The sequence below is a fragment of the Sminthopsis crassicaudata genome, chromosome 2 (assembly GCF_048593235.1).
Source record: "Sminthopsis crassicaudata isolate SCR6 chromosome 2, ASM4859323v1, whole genome shotgun sequence".
In the NCBI taxonomy this organism is placed as follows: domain Eukaryota; kingdom Metazoa; phylum Chordata; class Mammalia; order Dasyuromorphia; family Dasyuridae; genus Sminthopsis; species Sminthopsis crassicaudata.
The window spans coordinates 110,085,559-110,108,332 of record NC_133618.1 but is presented as its reverse complement, the minus strand read 5'-3'; the positions used below and the strand labels follow the sequence as shown (position 1 = coordinate 110,108,332).

General features: G+C 38.7%; 1 protein-coding gene across 11 annotated transcripts in view; it reads left to right on the top strand.

The window, feature by feature from the left end:
- The window catches only part of BCL11A (BCL11 transcription factor A), a 123,030-nt gene that overhangs the window by 88,351 nt on the left and 11,905 nt on the right, over positions 1 to 22,774 (top strand). For 7 of the 11 annotated variants that reach the window (XM_074286985.1, XM_074286994.1, XM_074286992.1 and 4 more), the window contains one exon: positions 17,481 to 17,582. The exons of the other annotated variants lie outside the window; for them this stretch is intronic. In XM_074286985.1, the coding sequence (XP_074143086.1) occupies positions 17,481 to 17,582 (102 nt within the window). The remainder of the gene's footprint in view (positions 1 to 17,480; positions 17,583 to 22,774) is intronic. 11 annotated transcript variants of the gene reach the window in all.

Sequence of the window (22,774 nt, the reverse complement as noted above, 5' to 3'; positions counted from 1 at the left end):
ATTAGGGCTGGGTAATTGAGAACAATTTGTCAGGAAAAGTGTAAGAAAATTTGACATAGATTGTAACTCCTCTAACTGTATAATTACTCTGTTTGAAAAGTGAATTATTAACCTGATTGTCCGTAACAACCATTGAGTAAATATACAATTACAGATTGCTGAAATAGGTACGGCGAACATGATAGTCCAGCAGCCACTTTCAAGGGCCTTTAATCAAATGCTGGTTCAAGGCTTAGCAGGAGACTTCTTGGCTAGTGAATCATTTACTTGATCATCTTAGCCGATTCATAAAGGCAAGAGAAGGGAAGGTTTCCTCGAGTTACACTTGGCTTTCTTGGGCTCAGAAATTTCTTGAGATTATACCTGGGAAATACATACATAAGCTCAAATTCTTGCCTTTGCTTGTGCAAATGACTCTCCTGGTCTAGAAAGGAGCCTCTTCTAGCCCCTGCCTCCTAAAAAACCCTAATCTCCTCTATAAGGTCTCTTTGTTAGTCTTTAAGACTCTCTATCTTTTGGAAATCACTTTTTGTCACCTCGTGTTTATTTACTATTTGCTTGCCTATATGTTGTATCTCCCCAATAGGATGGAAGCTCATTCAGATCAGAAATTTTTGATATTGTCTTTGTAGGCAACACAAAAACTTTATTGTCTGGAGTTTTCTCAGCAGAGATACTGGAGTAGTTAGTCATTTCCTTCAACTCATTTTACAGATGGGAAAACTGAGGCAAAAGAATTAAAGGTCTTGCCCACAGTCAGGAAGTGAATTGAACTTATAAAGTTGAAACTTCTTGACTCCAGCCTAGCATTCTACCCACTGGCTGCCTGCTTATAGTAAATGCTTAATGTTTATTGAGGGGCAGCTAGGTGGCGCAGTGGATAGAGCACCAGTAGTGAAGTCAGGAGGACCTGAGTTCAAATTTAATCTCAGACACTTAACGCTTCCTAGCTGTGTGACCCTGGGCAAGTCACTTAACTCCATTTCCTCAGCAATATATATTTGTTGAATTGAATTGAATTTCATCTCCTGATATAAGTTCTTCTCCATTCTAAAGAATGGAAGAAGTACAACAGGAAGTGCTGAGTGGTTGTTGACTGGGTCTGGGATGCTAATTGTAGGGGACATGAGAAAAATAAAATGTACTAGTCTTCTCTACAATTTCTCTGAGGAGGCAAGAAATACTCACAGCTAATGCACATCTAAGTGGCTACTGCTACCTACCACAGTCAAGTGTGAGTTTGAGGATGAAGTTTAGGCAGTTGGGCCCTTAAGCCCCCAGGGTTGGGCTGCAGTCTGCCTCAGTTTCCCCCAGGCCTGGCAAAGGGAACTGTAACCTTCACAGGGCCTCCTCCAGGGAAGTCCTGCTGGGGCCTTCTTGGAGGAGCCGAGTGTGCTGAGTGCCGCAGGCCAGAAATGCAAAGTGTGATTTAACAAAAGCCGCTTTTGAGGGAGAAACCTAACAGGGAGTTGTCCTAACCTGTCAACTTCAGATTTTTTTCCTCCTCCCTAGAAATCAAAAGGGGTGTGTGTCGGGGGGGGGGGGGGGTGCGGGTGGGAGGGGGGTGGACAGGAGCATTTCATTTTCAGATTTTGTAAGAAAATAAAATCAAATCAAAAGGAGCTGTCCCACGCTGAGACCTCACATGCCAGGTTTGAGCCTGAGGCACATTCTTGTGGCCGTGTAATAAGCCTTTTTCAAATGGTGACAGACCCTTGACTCTTTGGCGAGAATAACATTGATAAAAGACATTTTATTGCATTAGAGCTGGGGCAGGAGTACAGGACTGTTCTTGCCTGGTCGGCCTCTTTGAAACAGTGTCTGCCTATGGTCCTGTCCACATTGCACACCGTCTGACAGACGGGGGTGAGGGGGGCAGGAGAGGGGTACCTTGTGACAGGGTTGGGCTTTCTGGAGGCTGGGAGGGGGGGACAGCTTCCTGCTCCTACTGGACCTGTGAGATTTGGAGCTTTTTTCTTACCAGTGGCTACAGGTCAAAACTCAAGGCTGGAGAAACAAGGAAAAAAAATGGTAGGGGGCTTGGGGTCACTAAACCTTGGAGAAAGGAGAGGGAGATCCATTACCTTTAGGTAATAAAGCACGTCAACCTGATTAGTTAATAACAATGATGATGGTGGTGATGGTGGCACTGTTAACTCACATTTGTATAGCACCAAGTTAGTCTTTGGAGAGAAGAGCAATGAAATAGGGGCTATTTGTAAATGTAGGGCTTTGTGGAAGATGAAAACCTCCACAGGATCTTAATTTCCTCATTTTATAGATGAGAAACTGAGGTACTGAGTGCTCAAGATCTCATAATTATAAACCACAGATCTAGTATTAATGTTCAAGAGCTCTGGCTTTAAATAGTGTTTTTCCATTATAACCAATATATATATTATGTATATATACTTACATTTATATACATACCTATATCTATAAATACACACACATGTATCTATACATATATATATATAACACATACATGTATATATAGACATATATGTATATACACACATATATCAGAGACCTTAGAGGGTCTCTGATAACTGTAAATACCTTCTATTGAAAGAGGAGAAGCATAACTTCTGAGTTAGTCTCTTTGGGCCTAAAGCCTTGCAGGGAGAACTGGGGCAGGTTGGTCACCCTTGTGATTTTGCAGCTGCCACTTGTGGTACCCATCTTCCCCCACCCGGCTCTTCCGATGCCATGGGAAAATCTAGCTGGTGTCATCTGCGTATGTCCCCTACTCTCAAGGTCCCTGGCCTGACTACCTACTTTACCAAGTAGGCTGACACCAACAAAACAGAGTTAGAGAGTTAGATACAGTCTTGGAAATAATCACTGACCTTTACACGATTAAAACAAATAGAATATGTTCTACTTCGTGTTTTGGTTTGGTTTTGAAAGGGAGTCACTCCTGGGTGGGTGGATGGTGGGGGAATTATATTGTGTACTTCTAATTTTAAAGAATGGGAGACAGGCATAGATGTGGGAAGCAATGGTGGGGAATTAGGAGTTTTTGCTGGAAGAGGTAAGGGACCAGTGAACAATGATTTTTAGTCAAATAAAATTTTTGGAGTTGTGGGATTTTTTTTCTCACCCAAACTGGCCAACCCTACCAAAAGCAGCTCAAGCGCTATTACAAACAGTAATAATATTTCATCTGTAGTTGCCTCAAGATGGCACTCTTTTTAATCAAGAATGATGTTTTACTCCTCCTTTTGATAACTCTGGAAAGCAATATGGCCCTAGGCTTGGAGGTTGGGGTGTGGAGGAGGGAGGTGCCTTTTGGTGGTCAAGGCTGTTCCCAGGCTTAAAAGCATGGACTCTGAGATAGCTAGTAAGTAGTTGCCTCCCCAGGATTTTAAAAGCTTGTGAATAGATTCTTTTCTTAAAGGAAGAAAATGTTTTGGGGCAGGGCTACTTATCAAGGTGCTCCCAGCATCCTTCTTGGTGTACTTCACTAGTACTAGTTGCTTAGGGGGGAAAAAAGTATGATTTTTGTCTCTAAAGGGGTAGTAAGGACAGGCACTGTAGACACAACATGTTCCTTTTATGGCTACTTGCCTTAAAGGCTTAAATTCACGTTCATGATTCCCAAGCAGGGAATTTAGAGGATTTTTAATAGTTTTCAACTCTGGAGAACCAAGGTAAGTATAAAAATTCAAATTGTCAGGATTCTGTGACCATGATTCTCCTAGGTGGGCTCTTGACAGCTATGGTTAAAAAAAAACAAACAGAAGGGGGAAAAAAGTAGTTTTGAAGTCTTGATCCAGTAGAAAGAACAATGAACAGAGTTAGGGCCCTTAGCTTGGACTGGGCCAGGAACCTTTTTGCATGACCTCAGGTATGACATTTAACTCCTGGAATCCTCTGTAAAAACAGACACACGGATGCCTCCCTTTAACTGTCTCACAGAATTACTGTCATTAAAGATAAAGTGAGAAAGTGAAGAAGAGAAAGTGAGCATGGTGCTTTGAAAAAAAAATTTTTTTTAATTAAAAGCACTCAAATAAATATGAAAGTATCACAACAATTATTTCAATCTCCAAGGTTAGCCCTTTACTCCTTCTTCTGGCACAAGTTGACTTCTGATCATAGTTATCAAGTTTCCTTTGACTGTGTAGACCAGACTAAAACTGTTGGTTGGGCCAGCAGTGAAAGAAGTCCTACTAAACCTGTTAAAGCCTGTTCCTCCTGTCCCCATTTTTGATGAAGTATTACACAGGTCAGTCTTGCAAGATAAATTCAAAAAGGCTTTGGATCTGTATGGTTTACCTGGGCCTCACCCACACTTAGTTTCACTCCCTCCCTTCGCTTTCCACTTCCAGCTCTCACCCATTTCACTGAGTAACAAAAAACTAAACCCCCTAAACTTCCTCTGTATCCCCCAAATTCCCATAAAATATAAAAATATAAAAATTTTTAAAGTTCCAAAGTCTGGTTTCCTTTAAACTTTTTCTAACTTTTTTTTTTTTTTTTTTTTTTTTAAGTCTCTGGAAATACAGAAGTACAGATAGCTGATTTAGAGGAATAAGTTAGTTTTATGGTGAAAGTCATAGATAAAAAGGCTTGGTGTGACTTCAGAATAATTTGGGTGTTAACGAATTCTGTTAGTCTTGATATATAAGTGCTCTGTCTTCACTGACTAGTCTTAATCAGAATCAAACATTTTTAGAGGGGGCAGATAAACATTTATTTGGGCCCGTCCTCACAATATATGCATATACATACATACATATATATACACATATATATGTGTGTATATATATATATATATATATATATGTATATATATATATACATATATATATATATATATGTATATATATTTCATTTTATGATTGTTAAAAAACATTTGTTTCCCCAGCTAAGGCTTTTAGAAGCTAAGCCCTGCTTTCCATTTTTACATCTCATAACAAATATAATTTCCAAGACCTTTCCAGTAGCTAAGCCATCAGTTTCTTCCAAAGGGAGAAAGTGTGATAGAAAACATTTGCACAAGAATAAGAGATAGTGAAGAAAGAAAAAGTAGATTTTTGTATAGTGACTTAAAGTGAGATTTCCCTCCACTTTACAGGTGATACCTACATTAAGAAAACCTGGTACAGTATACATAAACCTGCTTATGGAACAGATAAATTAAGGGATGATTATTCACATTACAAAAAGATTGTTAACGTTTCAAAAGGATTCACCACAGGGTTCCTTTAAATAGTGAGCTCCCCTAGTGAATTTAAAGTGTTTGTTTACAGATCATTAACTACTTGACAGAGAGGTTGGGGAGGAAGAAAAACTTAAAAAGCTGAAGTGTTAGAAGCTGCCTGCCAATTGAAAATATATCTGAAAGCAAGATAAAGTGTCTGAAATATGAGAGAAAAGAGGATTCTATTTACAGAAATTCAATTTACGCAATTTTCCTGGTTGGAAAATTCCTTGAAGGCAGGGACCTGGTCTTTCTCCCATCCCATATATCCTGTGGACGACGGGCAACACAGATAAATTATCTCCTTCCAATTGTTCATTCTCAGTAGTCAGTAGCATCGAGTGCCAAACCTGAAGTCAGGAAGATTTATTCTCAGACACTAGCTGGGTGACTCTAGGCGAGACACTGTTTTTGCCTCAGTTTCCTCGCCCTTCAAATGAATAAGGAAATGGCAAACCACGCCAGGATCTTTGCCAAGAAAATCCCAAATGGGCTCAAGGACGTGCACAGACAATGGTAACGCAGCAGTAGTCACGGGTTGGCAATGGGCTGGCTAGGCTCCCGGGAAGGAAGGGGCTAGGAGGTAGAGGGGTGTCGTACACAAGAAATCAGGACAGAGCTGAGGGTGGCAAGAGGTAGGTTTTTTGTTTTGTTTTGTTTTGTTTTGTTTAATTATAGATCATCAGAAGCAAAGACTTTTGGTCATAAAAGTTTTGTGGACTAGAAAAAATATGCCATGGACCAGGGTGGTTCTGAAATACAGTCTTATACTTTGGAACTTCCTGCAACTTCTTGGGCAGTGCTAAATGCCCAGTAAGCATTCACTGTATACCTGTTGAGTTAATAATTTTTTGAAAACGTTGGTCTGTCACAGGCAGGGAGCATTATTAGTGGTGGAAGCAGAGTGAGGGATAGTTTCTGGCAGCTAGCGTTTTCCTTGCTAATTTAGGGACCTCAGTGAATAAGCAATTTCTGTCGTGGTATCTGGTGGTGACTACTTAAAATCAGAGCTAAGGACCAATCATTCCTCCTGTTCTGGTGTGACCTTGTTGGGTCCCGGCTGTTCCTGCGAACATCAGTGGGAGCTGTAGATCTGGCTCAAGGCCATGCTTTTGCCACTGGCCTTTTGGCACTTGAAGTAAAAACCTTTCCCCTTGACATTCAGCCTGGAATTGTCTTCTTCCTGGTTCACTCTGACCTTCATTCTGAATTGGCCCAGTTCTTACCTATGGGCTTATTACAGCACTTGTGTCCAAGGTAGTTAAAATCTACCCCTAGTCTTCTCCCCATATAATCTCAAGAAAGAGCAAACAGAGAGAGGGAGAAAAAGGAGGGAAAGAGGGAGAGAGGGGGAGAGACAGACAGAGAGACAGACCAGAGAGATAGAAAGAGACTGACAAAGAGAGGGAGACAGACAGATATATAGAGACAGAGACAGACAAAGGAGAGAAAGAGAGAGACACAGAGACTTTGAGGTCCCTATGCCCAAGAATATAAGTGTGGGAACCCTTGGGCCAGTTCACATTTTTTCTGTTCTTGAAAAGGGTCTTCACAGGATGAAAGTGAAAGAAATGCTGAGCTCCCAATTTTACTTAATGATTTCATGGGTTCCCCAAATGCCAGATGGCATCACAGGGGCTCCCCGTCTGTAGGGTACCTCACTTTTCCCTAGCTTGCCTTCCTAGGATCCCAGATGAAACCAGAGACATTGCATCTTGAGGAAGTTAAATTGCCTAAAGAAAGAGAAGTGGAAAGGCAGACAAATATCAGGGGGAAAAAAAACCACCCACAAAATTTTAAATGCAAAGAATCTTAAAACTTGAATGTTAGAGGTCAGCACCCACACTATGCTTTTATGCTAAGCACTGGGCACATAAGGAAGGGCACAAGTTTCTGCCCTCAAGGAGGTCACATTTTAATGAAGGAAAACTGGCAAATAAACTAAATCCAGAGTAAATGTCAGCTACTCTCAGACAAAGGGGAAGGGGCTTGAGTCTCAAAGGAAGCCAGGAAGGAGAACATTCTAGGTATGGGAGGACACCAGCACTGACAGGTGATGGAGAATGGGCAAGAATAAGGCATTAAGAAATCTGGAAGGAGAGAAAAGGAGAAGATTAAAAGCCAGAGGATTTCCTATTTGATCTTTGAGGCATTAGAGAGCTGCCAGGCTTTATTGGGGGGGATGATGTCCTGCAGCCAAGTAGTAACTGGATCAGAACTCCCAGAATTGTTCCTGCCTACTCTTCTTCCCAGAAGATGGTTAAAGGCACTGGAAGAAAACTCAAAGAATAAGGAATGGGGAGTTGGTGGGTGGGGGGATTGCTTTGGGACAGACTGGGAATCAAGACATTTTAGCCCTCCCCATCTCCCCACCCCCACCCCAAGCCCCTTCCCAAGTCTAAACAAGATCTTGGTCAAAAGCAGACTCTGTAAAAGCCCTTTTATCCTCCTCCTGTTTCCCCTTGCCCCCAAGACTTTGAAGACTAAAGAATGGGACACAGAGAGGTGGGAGGGAGAAGGGCCTAGTTGATGATGGAGAAGGCAGAACCGTAGAGGGAAATCTTCCTGTTTTCTTGCATAGTCGTTCCATGAAAATGTGTCAACAAGTACAAGCCCAACTCAAGCTGGCAATGATACATCTGAAATAGATTATTTAAGCAAGGGAGGCCGTACTACAGAGGAGAATGTGGCTATCAACACTTGTTTGGCTGACTCAGAGGAACAAAATACAGTGAAATCTGCCTAAAGGGGACCACCCACCATTCACACCAAAGCTGAGAACTGAATGGGACCTGAGAGAGCATTTAGGCCAGCACCCTCATTAGACAGATGAAGAAACGGGCCAGAGTGGTGAAGTGCTGGAGGCAATAAGTGGTAGGGCCAGGAATCATCAAAAAGTTTTTCTTTTAGTTTTAGTTTGTTTTTGGTGGGGTTTTTTGGGAGGGAGGGGAAGGCAGGGAGAAGGAAAAGTATAATACCTGATCTGATAGGTACTCATCAGTTGTTTTTTTTAAATAATTAATAGAAGCATGTCCTATTTTAGGAAAACTAAGTATGTGAAAATATATTTGGAAAGTAGATATAGGGTTAGCTATAATAACTTTACACCAAATAGGATCCTTAAAGATCTTCATCTTTGTGGCACAATTTCAGTGATTCAGTCTGTAAAATTTCAGTTTGCCAATGTTTCCAGGATCATCCGAGCCGTATAAAGCATAATTTAAACATCTGTTCCAAGAAAATGTGAACTTTTGGACAGGCACCTTTCTAAAAGAAGCTTCCTCTTCCCTTTCCCTTTTCCAGCTTTGAGGATATATTCAGAGTGAGAATCTTAAAAGTATAATAAAAAAGTAAATATAGGTTGGCTATGCTAACTTTACACCAAAAAGGATCCTTAGAAATCTTGATCTTTGTGGCACAATTTCAGCGATTCAATTTATAAAATTTCAGTTTACCTAGGTTTCCAGGTCAATGTATAATTTAAACATCTGTCCTAAGAAAATGTGTACTTTTGAGCAAGTATCTACTCTTGTAACTCTCACCATTGGAATGTAGAGAGAAAATGTGAATTTAAAATGTTCTGTTTGGGAAGGCTTGTGATATTGTGCGTGTGTGTGTGTGTGTGTGTGTGTGTGTGTGTGTGTGTTTACCTCCCTCACTGTAAAAATGTCAGAATTATGGGTCACGAGAAGAAACAGGTTTTTGTTTGTTTTGGTTTTTTTTAGTTGAAAAAAAAATTTTTTTTAACACTCCTCATGAATGTAAATTTGTACTATTTAACTATTTGGTGTAAAATCTTGTCATTTATACAAACATAAAAAAATTTCCCTTTCCCCCTTCCAGCTTTGAGGATATATATTCAGAGTGAGGTTCTTAAAAGTATATATAAAAAAATTAAACTAGCTCACAATCAAGTGAAAATGCTTTGGGCCAGAGCCAAAGATTATTATTGAAGTGGACTTTTTGTCTTTCAACACCCTAAATCTAACCAGCTGGATTTTTTAAAAGCACTATCCTATTAAACCTTTTGAAGGATTTGTCTTTTAGTGAGAAAAATCTGCATTTCAACATAAACATGGAAAACAATGTCTTTGGCTTATTGTTCTCCAAAAAAGCTAGCTTTTTTCTTTTCTTTTTTCTTTCTTTTTTTTTTTTTTTAAATTGTCTGTTTTGCTTATGATAAAGACACAGATTGCAGTGAATTCTGTTTAGGCATGACAGACTGGTGACATGCATTTTGATGGCTAGGGTATGAAAAATGTCATCTCTGCCCCCAATATACTGAACAGCTATGATGAAGCCTCTTCAAGAGGGAGCATCAGTAACACTACTCTTTCAATAACCAAGGGTCTGGGAGGATGGAATCAGTCAAACGAAAAGAGGAGTTTTAGAATGAGTGACTGATGTAATTAAAGTTACTGGTTAAAATATGGAAGAGCGAAAGACTTAGGAGCAAGTTTTAACAGTGAAATATTAGGGAAAAGATCTTTTGAATTCTTCCTTCTGTTTTTGCACAATAGACAATTTGAAGAGCATCTCAACTCAGCAAAACTATAGCCAATTAAAAAACAGTGAATGAAGAAATGCTCATATAGTTTTCATTCCTAGAACAAAAGAAAATGAGATTTTTGACTATCTGCAGGTTAATTAAGAAGTCTGTTAAAGATGATAAAGCTGGCATATTTTCAGTTTAGATTGACATTGTTCAAGAAGCAGACATAACTAATGTTTGCTCAATAATGCTAAGATATGTTACAGAATCTCTGAATGAATTGCTGGTATCTTCTGAAAGCGAAGTCAAGTATAGAAGTAGCTAACTTGAAGAGAATTAGCCTGGCAGACTGTTCCAATTAAAAAAAAAAAATTGAACCGCCCATCCAAGCTTTGGGTACAGTCATTCATATGATTGGAATGTGGTGACATTAGATGAAATGGGACTGACAGAAGAGGTTCATTAACTCAATGAACAGTTAGGCTACATCTTAAGAAATTCATATAGAAGGATTCAGCCTTATAAAGAGACTTATACTCCTAAGAGAGGTGGGTAGGAATCTTGAAGGTTACATTTAGGCAAGGTTCCCACTCACCTCTCTGCAACATCTCTCTGGCTCTCTTTGAATATTTGTATTGATGGAGAGTTTATTATTTTTTGGGGAAAGTAGTTTTCTAAATAAGTAATTTGGAGAAAGATATGTTAAGAGCTGTTTAAATCCATTATTTGGAAAATTTGATGGAAATTGTTTCTAAGGGTTATTCTCCTTTAAATGTTTGGGAGCTTAGAGATGAATTATAAGGTTAGGAATAGTATGTTGGAAACTATGATTTCTGCTTAATAAATTCTTTACAGATCAGCTTCTCTACCTGTAGGATATCTGTTGATATAGTGGTCAATATCACAAACTTTAAAAATAGGTTCAGAGATAATCAGCCCAGTTTATACAGACAGAGGCAAGAAATTTTAGCCTCAAGAGAATTTAAAACTCCATCTCGTGTCTTGAAGTGCCAAGGACATTGATTTCATGCTTAAAATTTTCCATACATGAAGTAGGAGGAATTGACCTGTCAACAAGCACTTGTTAATTGCTTAATGTGTGCCAGACAGTGGGTAAGGAAGGACAGAGGGAGAGAAAAGAGAAAAGAGAAGGAAGAAGGAAGAAAGGATTTCCTTTCTCAAGGAGTTTATATTCCATTTGAGAGCTCCTATATAGTTACGTATATATGTGGCACAGTGGATAAATCCGACCTCAGATACTGGCTTTGTGATTCTGGTCAGTGATTTGACCTGCCTTAGTGTCCTCAACTGTAAAATGGGAATAATGATAGCTTCTACTTGCTGGGATTATGGGAATCAAATGAGATAATATTTGGGGGAGCACCTAGCACAGTTCCTAGCATGTAATAGATGCTATCTAGATGCTAGCTATCATTATTTATATTCAGAATATAGATATGCAGAATGAATTTAAGGTACTTAAATACCAGGTCATTAAGGAGAGAGAACATAGCAATTGGGAGATTTAAGAAAGGTAACTTCTAAAGGAGGATTCTCTGTTATGGAGATGGCAAGCAAGTCCATGCCAGTCAAGGTGTACAGAGGCAGAGAGGAGGAAGTGCTATAAATGAAAAATAGAGAAACATAAATGGATAATCAATGAAAGAATAGAATAATTTAAGATGAAAAATTTGGAATAAATATTTATAAAGTTGGCTTAGAAATATTTGTTTCCATCTTAAAGAACAATTGAAAATGAAATTTTCATTTTTATTGTAGATAGCACTTAATGAAACCTGAATGTTAAAGATTAATCAATTGATCAATAAACATTAAGTACCTACTATGTGCCAGCCACTCTGCAAATAGGTGAGAATAAAGAGGTAAAAGGCAGCCTCTACCTTCAAATTTACAATTCAAGGAGGAAATGTCATGAAAACAAATATACAAACAAGCTATATCTAGGATAAACAGGGAATAATTGACAGAGAGAAAGAATTAGAATCAAGAGGAGTTGGGAAAGTCTTCCTATAGAAGGTAGGATTTTAGTTGGAAGCCAGAGAAGATATGATATTCTTATTAAAGCCAAAAACATTTTTACAACCTAAAAAACAGAAAGCAGGTGGTAGGATGCACAGTTACAACTTGATATCAGGATGATTCAAGAGTTTCTGTTCTGAAATGGCATAAGTTGGGAGGGGGGACACAGTTATTAAAGATAGTAGAAAGGAGATTAGCTAGGAAGAGGACAGGCAGAGTATCTCACTTGAAAGCTAGAAAATAGAATTATTTTATATACAACTCCAACCACCTAGCACTCCACAAGTATTCTCAAACATTGTGGTTCAAGCAGTGTTTATTTACCTGGTTGTATCAACTGATTTGGTTATCACCTTATTCTGGCTGTGTGTGGTTTGTGGGTGAAAAAATGTCTATAGCATAAGGGTTTTCAAATGCAGGCTAAAGGAAGAACAGACAAACTAAATTCAAAAAACATTTTTAAAGGACCCATATATAAAAAATACATTTCTATAAGAAATTGTAAGGATAAAGGAGAAAAAAATGAAATTGCTCCTTCTCCCTATTGAAAAGCTTACATTTTCCTCCACATCATAGTAGGGGAAAGGATTGGAGAGTACTAATATTATCATGAGGTTATAGAAGAAAACCCTGGAAGATGCATATCTAACATTTTTCCTTTGGAGAACCATTAGAAGTTGTCCTATTCTCAGGTACATATATTAGAGGTCTTCCACCTACTTATCCTTCCACTATTTCTCCAACTAAAACCCTATAGGGAGATAGGTCAAGACAAGAGAAAATAGCCCCAAGAGTTGACTGTTTTCAGCTCAATCATAACAGAATAGCAGTTCCTATATTCTACACCTTTTCTTCCATCTCTATGTCCATTTCCAAAAGAAAAAAAACAAAACAAAACTTAATTATGGCTACATAGTATTTATGAAACTTATAGGAGCTGGGTGAGTTTTTAGAGATCATCTTTAGACCTGGATTTCTAAACCTGGGCTCTGTGAATTTATCTCTAAAACATATTTTTCTAGCTCTATTTCATTAGAATTTTCCTTTATAATTTTGTAGATTTCAGTTAAGGCATTTAAAAACATGATTCTGATAATGGATCTACCCATAGACTTCATCAGATTGCTGGAGATGGGGTAGAGTTTTAAACTAACCACTCCCACCTGGGCAAAATCAGACATTTTACAGGTGAGAATACTAAGGTTCAGAATGAAGTAGCAAGGAACAGAGAGCTTAGGATTCAAACACATTATCTGACTCCAAATAGGGGCTATTTCCATGGTATCAAGCCGCCTTCCTGTTTTCCTTCTGTCCTCTCCAGGTCTGAAGAGGGATAGTAACTAATCACCCCGAACCTGAAGAGGGGAGATCTGCTGTGTGAGCTTCATGCTCAGAAACATTAATTGTGATATTTTACTTTGCCTAAGCTATGATGAAATAATTGAAGGCATCATAGCAAGAAGTTAAACCCTAGGGAGGCTATTAACAATTTAGCATTTCCAGTTCATGTGGGAATGTCGATTCCACTTACCAAACAGAATGTTATGGACACGTTTAGTCGAAGAGGCTGCAGAGTTGGCTGGGATCTCAGCCACCTTTCCCTTGACCCTCTTCTCTTAGGAAATTAAACAAAGACAGTCTGATATCCTATGGTAGTGCCCTAAACCAGCTTATTAGAAAGATTCTGGGCCTCTTTAACTGGGTAATCATAGTAGGGGAACAGGAAAAAGAGGGGCGAGGGAGAGTAGGGGTTTCTGAAACCTACAGCTGTTTGCTCGAATGAGTAAAACAGCACCTTCTCAGAGTTCAGGAAGCCCTTTCTAGGGGCTGCCAGAGAAATGCCACTGGAGTTGGATGACCCAGAAAGTAGGCAGGTGTTTCCCTGAGGAAGGCATCTTTCATTCTCATCCCTTTGAAGAGGCAGAAACCCCTGAAATGGACACCTTAGTAAGAGTGAAAGCCCAGCTGTGCTAAAGTAACCAGGTGACCTTGGCCCAGTCATTTAATTTAGACATTCACAAATTTACTTTGGATTCAGGAAATTGTTGTCTCAAACCCTATTCCCTCATTTTACAGTCAGATAATTTTTTTATCTGCTTTCGAGGAAAGAAAATAATAATAATAATGATAAAAGGACAATATGTTGCTTTAGGGCATTGATTCTGGCCACAGATTAGAATCCAAATTAGGGTCACTGAATGTTTATAAAAATTTTTAAGAGAGAGAGAGAGAGAGAGAGAGAGAGAGAGAGAGAGAGAGAGAGAGAGAGAGAGAGAGAGAGAGAGAGAGAGAGAGAGAGAGAGGAGAGGAGAATGATTGGCCCCTTTCCTCTAATAATACATTCTATTTTTTTCTGTGACTCGAGAAAGGCAAAACCAGAGCAGGTTTGGGGAAGGTTGAGATGTTAGAAGGAGTCCCCAATCAAGTGGAGCTGTCCAGGGATGTAAACTTAAGTTATTGTAATAGTAACCCAGAAACATGCATATACAGGAAGAACAAAATGCCCTTCTATCTTTCTCAGTAAAAATATTAGGTGCCATGATAAAATTGCTAAATGCCAAGGAAGACGGGTGCCCGGAATTTGTCAAGCCCTGACAACCTTCCCTGTAAAAATGAGTTGGCTGGACTAATGAGCTCTAAGATCCCAATTCCAGCTCCAAAAAAATCTTGTGATTTTTAGACTCAATCAATACCAGATTGATACAAATAATAAGCTGCATTTCCTTCTCCCCACCCAAACTCTCTTAGTATTGTATAAAAATGGAGTGCAACCTATAGGCCATTATATGATTCAGTAGTTTGTTTGTTTGTTTGTTTGTTTTTTTGATATAGGGAACTCCCAGTGAGGAAGTTCCTCTACCAATTTATATTGGCTTCATTGCCACAAACTCTCTCACAGACACACAAGCATACACACATACATTACGTGTATATATATAGTATGTATACATATACACATACATAAATATGGGTACACACATATATATGTACACATATGTACATACATTACACATATGTATATGTAAACGCTCATAGCCCTTTATTGCTTGGTAGATAATTTTGAATTGTCACAGCCAAAATATTGATCACATTGTAATCAAACAAGTATTGAGAATTTCTGAACTTATTTTTGCTGGTCATTGAATAATACTAGATGTTACATCTTTGTAGAAATATCCCTTTGTAGGAAAAAGGCAGAAGGATATAATGAGAGAAGCAGTGATTTTAGAGTCAAAATTTGAATTTGAATCCAATTACTATTTGTCAATAAGTAAACACTTATTAAGTGCCTACTATGTGCCAGGCACTGCACTAAATACTCTATCTTATTTGTGTATCCTCATACAAGATATTTATAAAATATCAGCTTTGGTTTCCTTCTCTGTAAAATAAGTTTAGGGGGCAGCTAGGTGGCTCAGTGGATAGAGCACCAGCCTTGAATTCAGGAGGACCTTAGTTCAAATTTGGTCTCAGACACTTAGCACTTCCTAGCTGTGTGACCCTGGGCAAGTCACTTAACCCCAGCCTCAGAAAAAAATAAAATAAAATAAAGTTTAGACTACATAATATCTAAGTTCCTCATGAACTCAATTGAATTTTAAGAGCACAACCTATATTCAGGAATTCATTTCTATTAGTCCAATCTTAGAGCTCCCTAATTGTAGACCATGGAAATTGACTGTGGTCAATTGTAATGTGCACTGAGGAATTGTTTCAATCTAGCTTGCTGTAAAAAGTAGTCAGATGCCAGTTGGTCAAAAAGTTGACCTCTCTTAAGAAAACTAAGTAGGTTAACAAATCTCTTCATCAAGATTAAGAAGATCATATTAATAAATTCTTGTAGATTTCTAATGCAATACATCGGGATACTTAATCCCATGGATTTACAAGTCAGGAAACCTGGGATTAGATTATATCTAGCTGTTTTTTTAATTTGAGGATCACAGAGTTATTTTAAAATATGTAGATTTCCTAAGAAAGGTATTTCAGAAATAGCAGCATTTTTTTTAATCTAAAATGAATATAAGTGCTAAAAATATCCTTGGATTCCTTGTTGAAAAACTCCATTAGTAAATCTTTAATTCATCATACCTCAATCAGCAATTCTTTTGATATAAAATAAGACATACCTTTTTGGGTTTTTCCCAGTCAGAGAGTGAGAAAGAACTCTGTGTGTGTATTTATGTTATATATATGTGTGTGTGTGTGTGTGTGTGTGTGTGTGTGTGTGTGTGTGTGTATGTGTGTGTATGTGTGTGTATACACAGATATAGATAGTCCTCTTATATTCAAGTCTCAACAACAGTCTCCTGTTAACGTCCTGGTAACAAAAGATTTATGTGGTCTGTGCAGAAGCTTACCGAGTAACACGCTATTGTAACAGGCCCAGCTCCTAATGAAAGAAAACCTTGTCCTGTCTGCCCTGGCTGTACTTGGCAGGGCAGTCTTTATAAGGAGAACAGGATGTATTTTACACTTGAGACCTGCCATCTCAAAGCATAACAACAACACTTTTAAGTGTTCTTAATATTAAGCTAACGGAAAACACATACTATTTACTCAAAGTCTGTTTTCTTTTTTTCCCTCTCCTCCCTCCCTCAACCCACCCAATCATAACAAAAGCTGAAGCTACCAAGGAAAGTTTAGTATCATCCACTACTATTCTCCATTCTATCTTATATTTGACCATCCAAATGGCTGATTAGCTGACAGTGAACTTAGCAAAACGAGTAACTTTCCAGATGACCTCTATAATCCTTAGCGTTACATAAGCCAAACCTTTCAAAATTTCTCAGAAAAATCTCAATGTCCAAGCAGGAAATGCCTACTACAATGGCTAGATTTGTATTTATTGGTGTTGGATGCTACTGTCCATCAGCAGGGTGCAATGGAGTTGGAGTTTAGGAGTTGGCTCTGCAGAAGGAAACTGAATGGCTTAGGTGGTCACTACTCCTAGATGCTTTGATTATTGGAATGTCCTTTGCTGTCATTTCACATATAAGTCTTTATGAGGAGGAGGGAGAAGAGAGATAGGGGGTGTGCATCTGGCCAAAATTCATTCAAATTTGCCTACTTCTAGGGAATCCCTCTTTTCCAATAGTGTGAGAGGGGAGACACATTCAGGAGGAGCTCACTTGATGGAAACCTAAAGTACACATGCCCTAATTCAAAGTCCTTGAATATTCAGCTTTCCTTTTTGAATGGGGACCCATCTTGATTGCTGCATGAAATGAAGGTTGGGGAGAGTTGGGGGGTTGGGGAGGGTGGATTGAGGACAGTGGGATCGCCTGTTTAAAAAAAAAAATTTAAGACCAAACTACTCTCTAACCATCTCTAAGCATCATGGTTATGGGTGGTTGTTTTAATTTGTTTTGGCATGGCCTTTCTGCAACTAGTAAAGAGAAATGTATGCATGTAAACCAGCCTTGCAGATAAGTTCCTAAATTTTTCAATCTGCTTATTATTCCCCCTTTCCAAACTTCTGATTATACATCAATCTAATATTTCAAAGATATGCTTTTATACCAATTCCATTGACTTCTATCTGAAAGAATAAAAACAATTTAAATAAGTGAAAGTAATCTATAAATAATTCAATCTTTAAAAAAAAAAAAGATTGCTGTCTTTGGTTGGGCCAATTGACTATCTGCAAGGCTGTTCTACCAATGTTAATACAATGCAATGAAATGTGATGTGTGATATGTAGCTCGAGTATTTTATTTTGGGTTTCTTCCACAGATAAACTTCTGCACTGGAGGGGACTCTCTTCCCCTCGTTCTGCACATGGAGCTCTTATTCCCACACCCGGGATGAGTGCAGAATACGCCCCACAGGGTATTTGTAAGTTCAGCGTTATTTCTTCTACAAATGTCCATGTGTGTCAAGATGAGAATTTCTGGAAATCACTCTTGCTTTTTAAGTCCTGAAGGAAGGCACTTCCAAAATAGATTGGCACCCACATGCATATTATTCCATTACTCACTTGGCATCTCAACAACCACTCTGCTCAGCATCGGAATGGGTTCCCCCCACCCGCCCTGATTTTTTTTTCTTTCTTTCCTAAGTAGAGCTGACGGCTACTTTTCCCTGCTGGCCTCCTCCCCAGCTTCTTGTCTGGCTCCAGGGCCAGTGACTGGTGGACATGCCTGTGGGCTCACAGGGTGTATTATGTGGCTAGAGGTCAACTCTTGTTGCCTCTTAAGAAATTTGAACTCACTCCATGGCCAACAAATTTTAGCAAGCCCAAATGGGACACAGACACTCTAGATACTCTCATGCTAAAGAGAAGTGGATGCCTTTAATTATTTTATTGAATCAAATGAAGTGAAACCAATTTTATATATGTATTCTATTTGTTAATTTTTTCCCCTCCCAGACTTAGAATTATATTGACTGTGTCCTGGCCATCAGACTAAATTCAGCATTCTCCCCAAACTCCTTCTGAGTAAAGAAACAATGTCAATTTTTATATTAGAGGACTTTTCATAAAATTTGGGACAGAATTATAGAATTTTAAGAGCTGCGGGTTCAGGAAAAATGAATTTGAAAGAATATGCTTTAGGAGTTAAAGCAATTTGCTTATGTGAGTAGGAATAAATGGAATGAGTCATGGCTAAAACCAGGAAAATCCCACCTGAAACACAAAAGCAGACCTAAAAGAAAAACCTGAAGGTGTATTCTCTAATCTTTACCTAAGGAAAGTATTTTCATTATGAAAACAAACAAAACATATCTTACTGGTGGAATGGGGAAAAGGAAAAGATCATAGGAAAGGAATGAAAGAGAAAGGAAAGGAAAAATCCAGAAGAAGGAAGTATTCCTAAGTGGGAAGAAGCTGGATTCATTAGCTCTAGAAAGGTGTCTACAAGGCCTCCACCCCATGGCAAATTCAAAGTCAGTTGTTTATTAATTTTTTTTTTTTTTTAACTGCTAGGTAATCCCAGGTAACAAAGAGTGATTGTCTACATTTCATAAGTCTCCAGTCCTGAGGGCTGGGTGGTGGTGCAGGGGTTAAGGCATCTTGTCTGTTCCATAACACCCCTTTCTTTCCCCTTCCCCCATTCCAGACCATGGATTAGGTCACAGATAGCAAGGAATTTAGGGGTTGGACTGATTTTCGAGTCTCTACATGACAGTCTGTCGGCTCTTAGAGATACCTTCTAATTTTACTTGGGGGCTCCAAGTTCATCCTGGGCTTTCAGAAGGATTCAAGTTCATAGGTCATTGATTTCAAGCTGGAAGGGATCTTAGAGATAATTTAGACCACCACCCCTTCTACCTTTACAGAAGATTAAACTGAGGCCCAGAGATTTTAAGTGGCTTGCTCAAGTTTTATGTGCCAGAGTTTAGGTTGGAAACCAGGTTTTTTTGGCTCAAAACCCAGTGCTCTTGGTAGTTCTAGAAAAGAAAGAGAAAAATTTTTTTTAGATATAACAGTGATGGTTGTGATTGGAGTTAGATTAATAAAGGGAAATAGAGAATATTTTTCTCTCTCCCTATGTCTTTTGCTCCCATGACTTTTCTGTGGGTACTGGCTTTGGTTTAGAGGGTGGGAAACTCAGAAGCCTGAGATTAAAAACTCTCTTCCTAATAAGAGGGTTGGTGCTGATGTCCACAATCACCACCTAACTTTCCCATATAAAGCAATATTTGTTGGGGGGCAGCAGACTGAGAGATATGTAGGGATCAAGATGATTGAATTTCTCAGAGGGAGCTCTCTAGGAACACCAGTTTCTACCCTGTTCAGTTCTCAAGAGCTAATGACCCTTCTCCCTTTTGCCTCCTTCCAGTCACTCCCAGCTTTTTCCAATTAAACCCTCAAATGTCTAGGTGGGGGGGTCAGAACAGAATACGGGCTTTAGACTGGAAGTTAATGTTGGGTAGGAAGTATAGTAGATCATTAGCTTTAGAAATCAAGTGCTTAGATAAATTGGAAATGATGTTTCTTCTTTTTGTTGTTTCTTAAAAATCAGGAGGTATGAGTCATTAGCTGACTTTAACCCTTTGACTGCTAGGCCTCCTAGAGCTTTTGGGTCAGGGCAGACAAGGATGTACACACACACATACTCTAAATCCCCCCAAAATGATCAGCCTTGAACGGAGGAGTTGATTTTCATCAGAGTAAATGAAGAATATTATTATATTTTACACGTCAGTAAATCAATGTAGCCCTAATTTTGCCACGCAGGAAATCAATTCTGGTCTTTCTAAACCGTGGAAGATGTTATGAACAAAGTAATTTTGCAAATTAAGGCAAGTAACACATTTATTGATGACTGTAGTTTAGGAATTTAGAATTGGTGAGCACCGTAATGTAATGTGCTGCACTGGCATGAGCTGAGTGAAATACAGATTATATGGCAAAACTGTAATGCATCATTTGCTATTAGTGGACTGGTAATAATTACCAGTTTCAAAGCAGCTCTTTCCATGTAATCTTTAGTCTCAATCGTAACAGCCCTTCTCATTGACATTATGATTACACTAGCTGCCCTCATGATCTAGAATATTTAGTTGATGGGAATACTAAAATGTGATAGTGAAAACTGTATGTTGTATGCTCATTATAAGATAAAATGCCATTTTCTCTGACCTAATGTATGAGAGAGAGAAGGGAGGGGAGCGTTACATTGTTAGCATACTGTAGCCTGATCACATAGCTTACTCTGCATTGTTTTTCCTTTCCTTTCCTTTCCTTTCCTTTCCTTTCCTTTCCTTTCCTTTCCTTTCCTTTCCTTTCCTTTCCTTTCCTTTCCTTTCCTTTCCTTTCCTTTTCCCTTTCCTTTTCCTTTCCTTTCCTTTCCTTTTCCTTTCTCTTCCTTTCCTTTCCTTTCCTTTCCTTCTTTCCTTTCTTCCTTTCCTTTCCTTTCCTTTCCTTTCCTTTCCTTTCCTTTCCTTTCCTATCTTTCCTTTCCTTTCCTTTCCTTTCCTTTCCTTTCCTTTCTTTCCTTTCCTTTCCTTTCCTTTCCTTTCCTTTCCTTTCCTTTCCTTTCCCTTTCCTTTCCTTTCCTTTCCTTTCCTTTCCTTTCCTTTCCTTTCCTTTCCTTTCCTTTTCCTTTCCTTCCCTTCCTTCCCTTCCCTTCTCCTTCCTTCCTTCCTTTTTTCCTTCTTTCCTTCCTTCCTTCCTTTTTCCTTCCTTCCTTTCTTCCTTCCTTCTTCCTTCCTTCCTTCTTCCTTCCTTCCTTCCTTCCTTCCTTCCTTCCTCCTTTCCTTCTCCTTCCTTCCTTCCTTCCTTCCTTCCTTCCTTCTTCTTCTTTCCCTTCCTTCCTTCCTTCCTTCCTTCCTTCCTTCCTTCCTTCCTTCCTTCCTTCCTTCCTTCCTTCCTTCCTTCCTTCCTTCCTTCCTTCCTTCCTTCCTTCCTTCTTTCCCTTCCTTTCTTCCTTCTTTCCCTTCCTTTCTTCCTTCTTTCCCTTCCTTCCCTTCCTTCTCTTTCTTTCTTTCTTTCTTTCTTTCTTTCTTTCTTTCTTTCTTTCTTTCTTTCTTTCTTTCTTTCTTTCTTTCTTTCTTTCTTTCTTTCTTTCTTTCTTTCTTTCTTTCTTTCTTTCTTTCTTTCTTTCTTTCTTTCTTTCTTTCTTCCTTCCTTCCTTCCTTCCTTCCTTCCTTCCTTCCTTCCTTCCTTCCTTCCTTCCTTCCTTCCTCCCTCCCTCCCTCCCTCCCTCCCTTTCTTTCTTTCTTTCTTCCTTCCTTCCTTCTTTCTTAGCAGTAGCAGCAAGTAGAATGAAGTTTTCACATTTAACCTTTTTTTTTTTTTTTGAAGCACATAAATGAACATCCTTAAGTCACTCTGTTCCCAGGGATTTAGATATTTATTATAGAGGCTGTATTAAGACACATGCAAAACCATTATAATGCATTTTTCATTTCAATCTTGATTTTAGCAGAGGAATGTGAGGTTAAATATTATTTTAAGGCTTTTGAAGGGATGAAAGTGTTAAGTGACTGCTTACAGGCAGTTAAAATTTCCTTTTTTACTTCCTCAATTCGGATTGTCAGGCTAACTATGTGATAATAAAAAAGAAAGAGATCTAGAGGCAAAGGATAAAGCCATATTGGGTCACGTAAGCTAAGACTAGATAGTTTTTTTTTTTTACCTGTCTGGTTCCCAAATCATTGTTCAACAACAACAACAACAACAAATTTATGAAAATAATCTCAGTGATGCCTTTTATTTCCCTTTGAAGAGAGAAGGCAAACAAAAAACAGGCAGATAATGTGACCCTAATGTCAGCATTTTCTTTCAAAATCTCTCTGCCTTTTTTTTTTTTTTTTTTTCCCCCACATTAGGCAAATGTTTGAAACCTAATTTTGGTATCTTATCATCTAATCTTGTTAAAGAGATTTGCCCAGAAGTGGGATATATTGAGTGAGATTATAAATGCATTGTAAAGTAAATTACAAGGTCAAGGCCAGGAGTCCATTATGTAGTCAAGCAAGTCTAGCAAGCCTGACTTGTTTTGGAATACTGGTGTCTGGCTCCTGAGCAGAACTCACTAGCTTTTATTTCTGAATCACTAAATGGAGGGAATCATCAAACTGATTAATTCCTCATTTCCCCTCTTTACCCCAGTGATGTTATTTCCATTTATCAGAACTTATTGAAAAATGCTAACTGGGAATTTGATATGAAATATTCTAGCCACTTGTTCAAGGAGAGGAAAGGTAGATTTTCTTCCATTATAATTTATGCAACTTTTTTTTCCCCTGGAAGTCTTCATAAGTTATCTTTTTTCCTCATTCTTACCATCCTGCCATCTATGTTTGTGCCCTTTGAATGTCACAATTGGTAGGCTTGACCATCCAGTGATTTGGTGGCTCCCTTGGAGCATTTTTGGTTACCTCTCAAAGTAAACGATGGTGAAATCAATTTGGCTAGCTGTTTCCCAAAGTGGCATTTACCATTCTCCGGCTCTTTTCAGCGTAAGAGAAATAATGTGACTAAAATAGGGCTTCTATCCAGGCTGCTTGGCTACTGGCCAGAGAGTTGACTAGCTGAACTGTTTCTTTCTCAACTGGAGCTGAATCTCAGCTGAGGG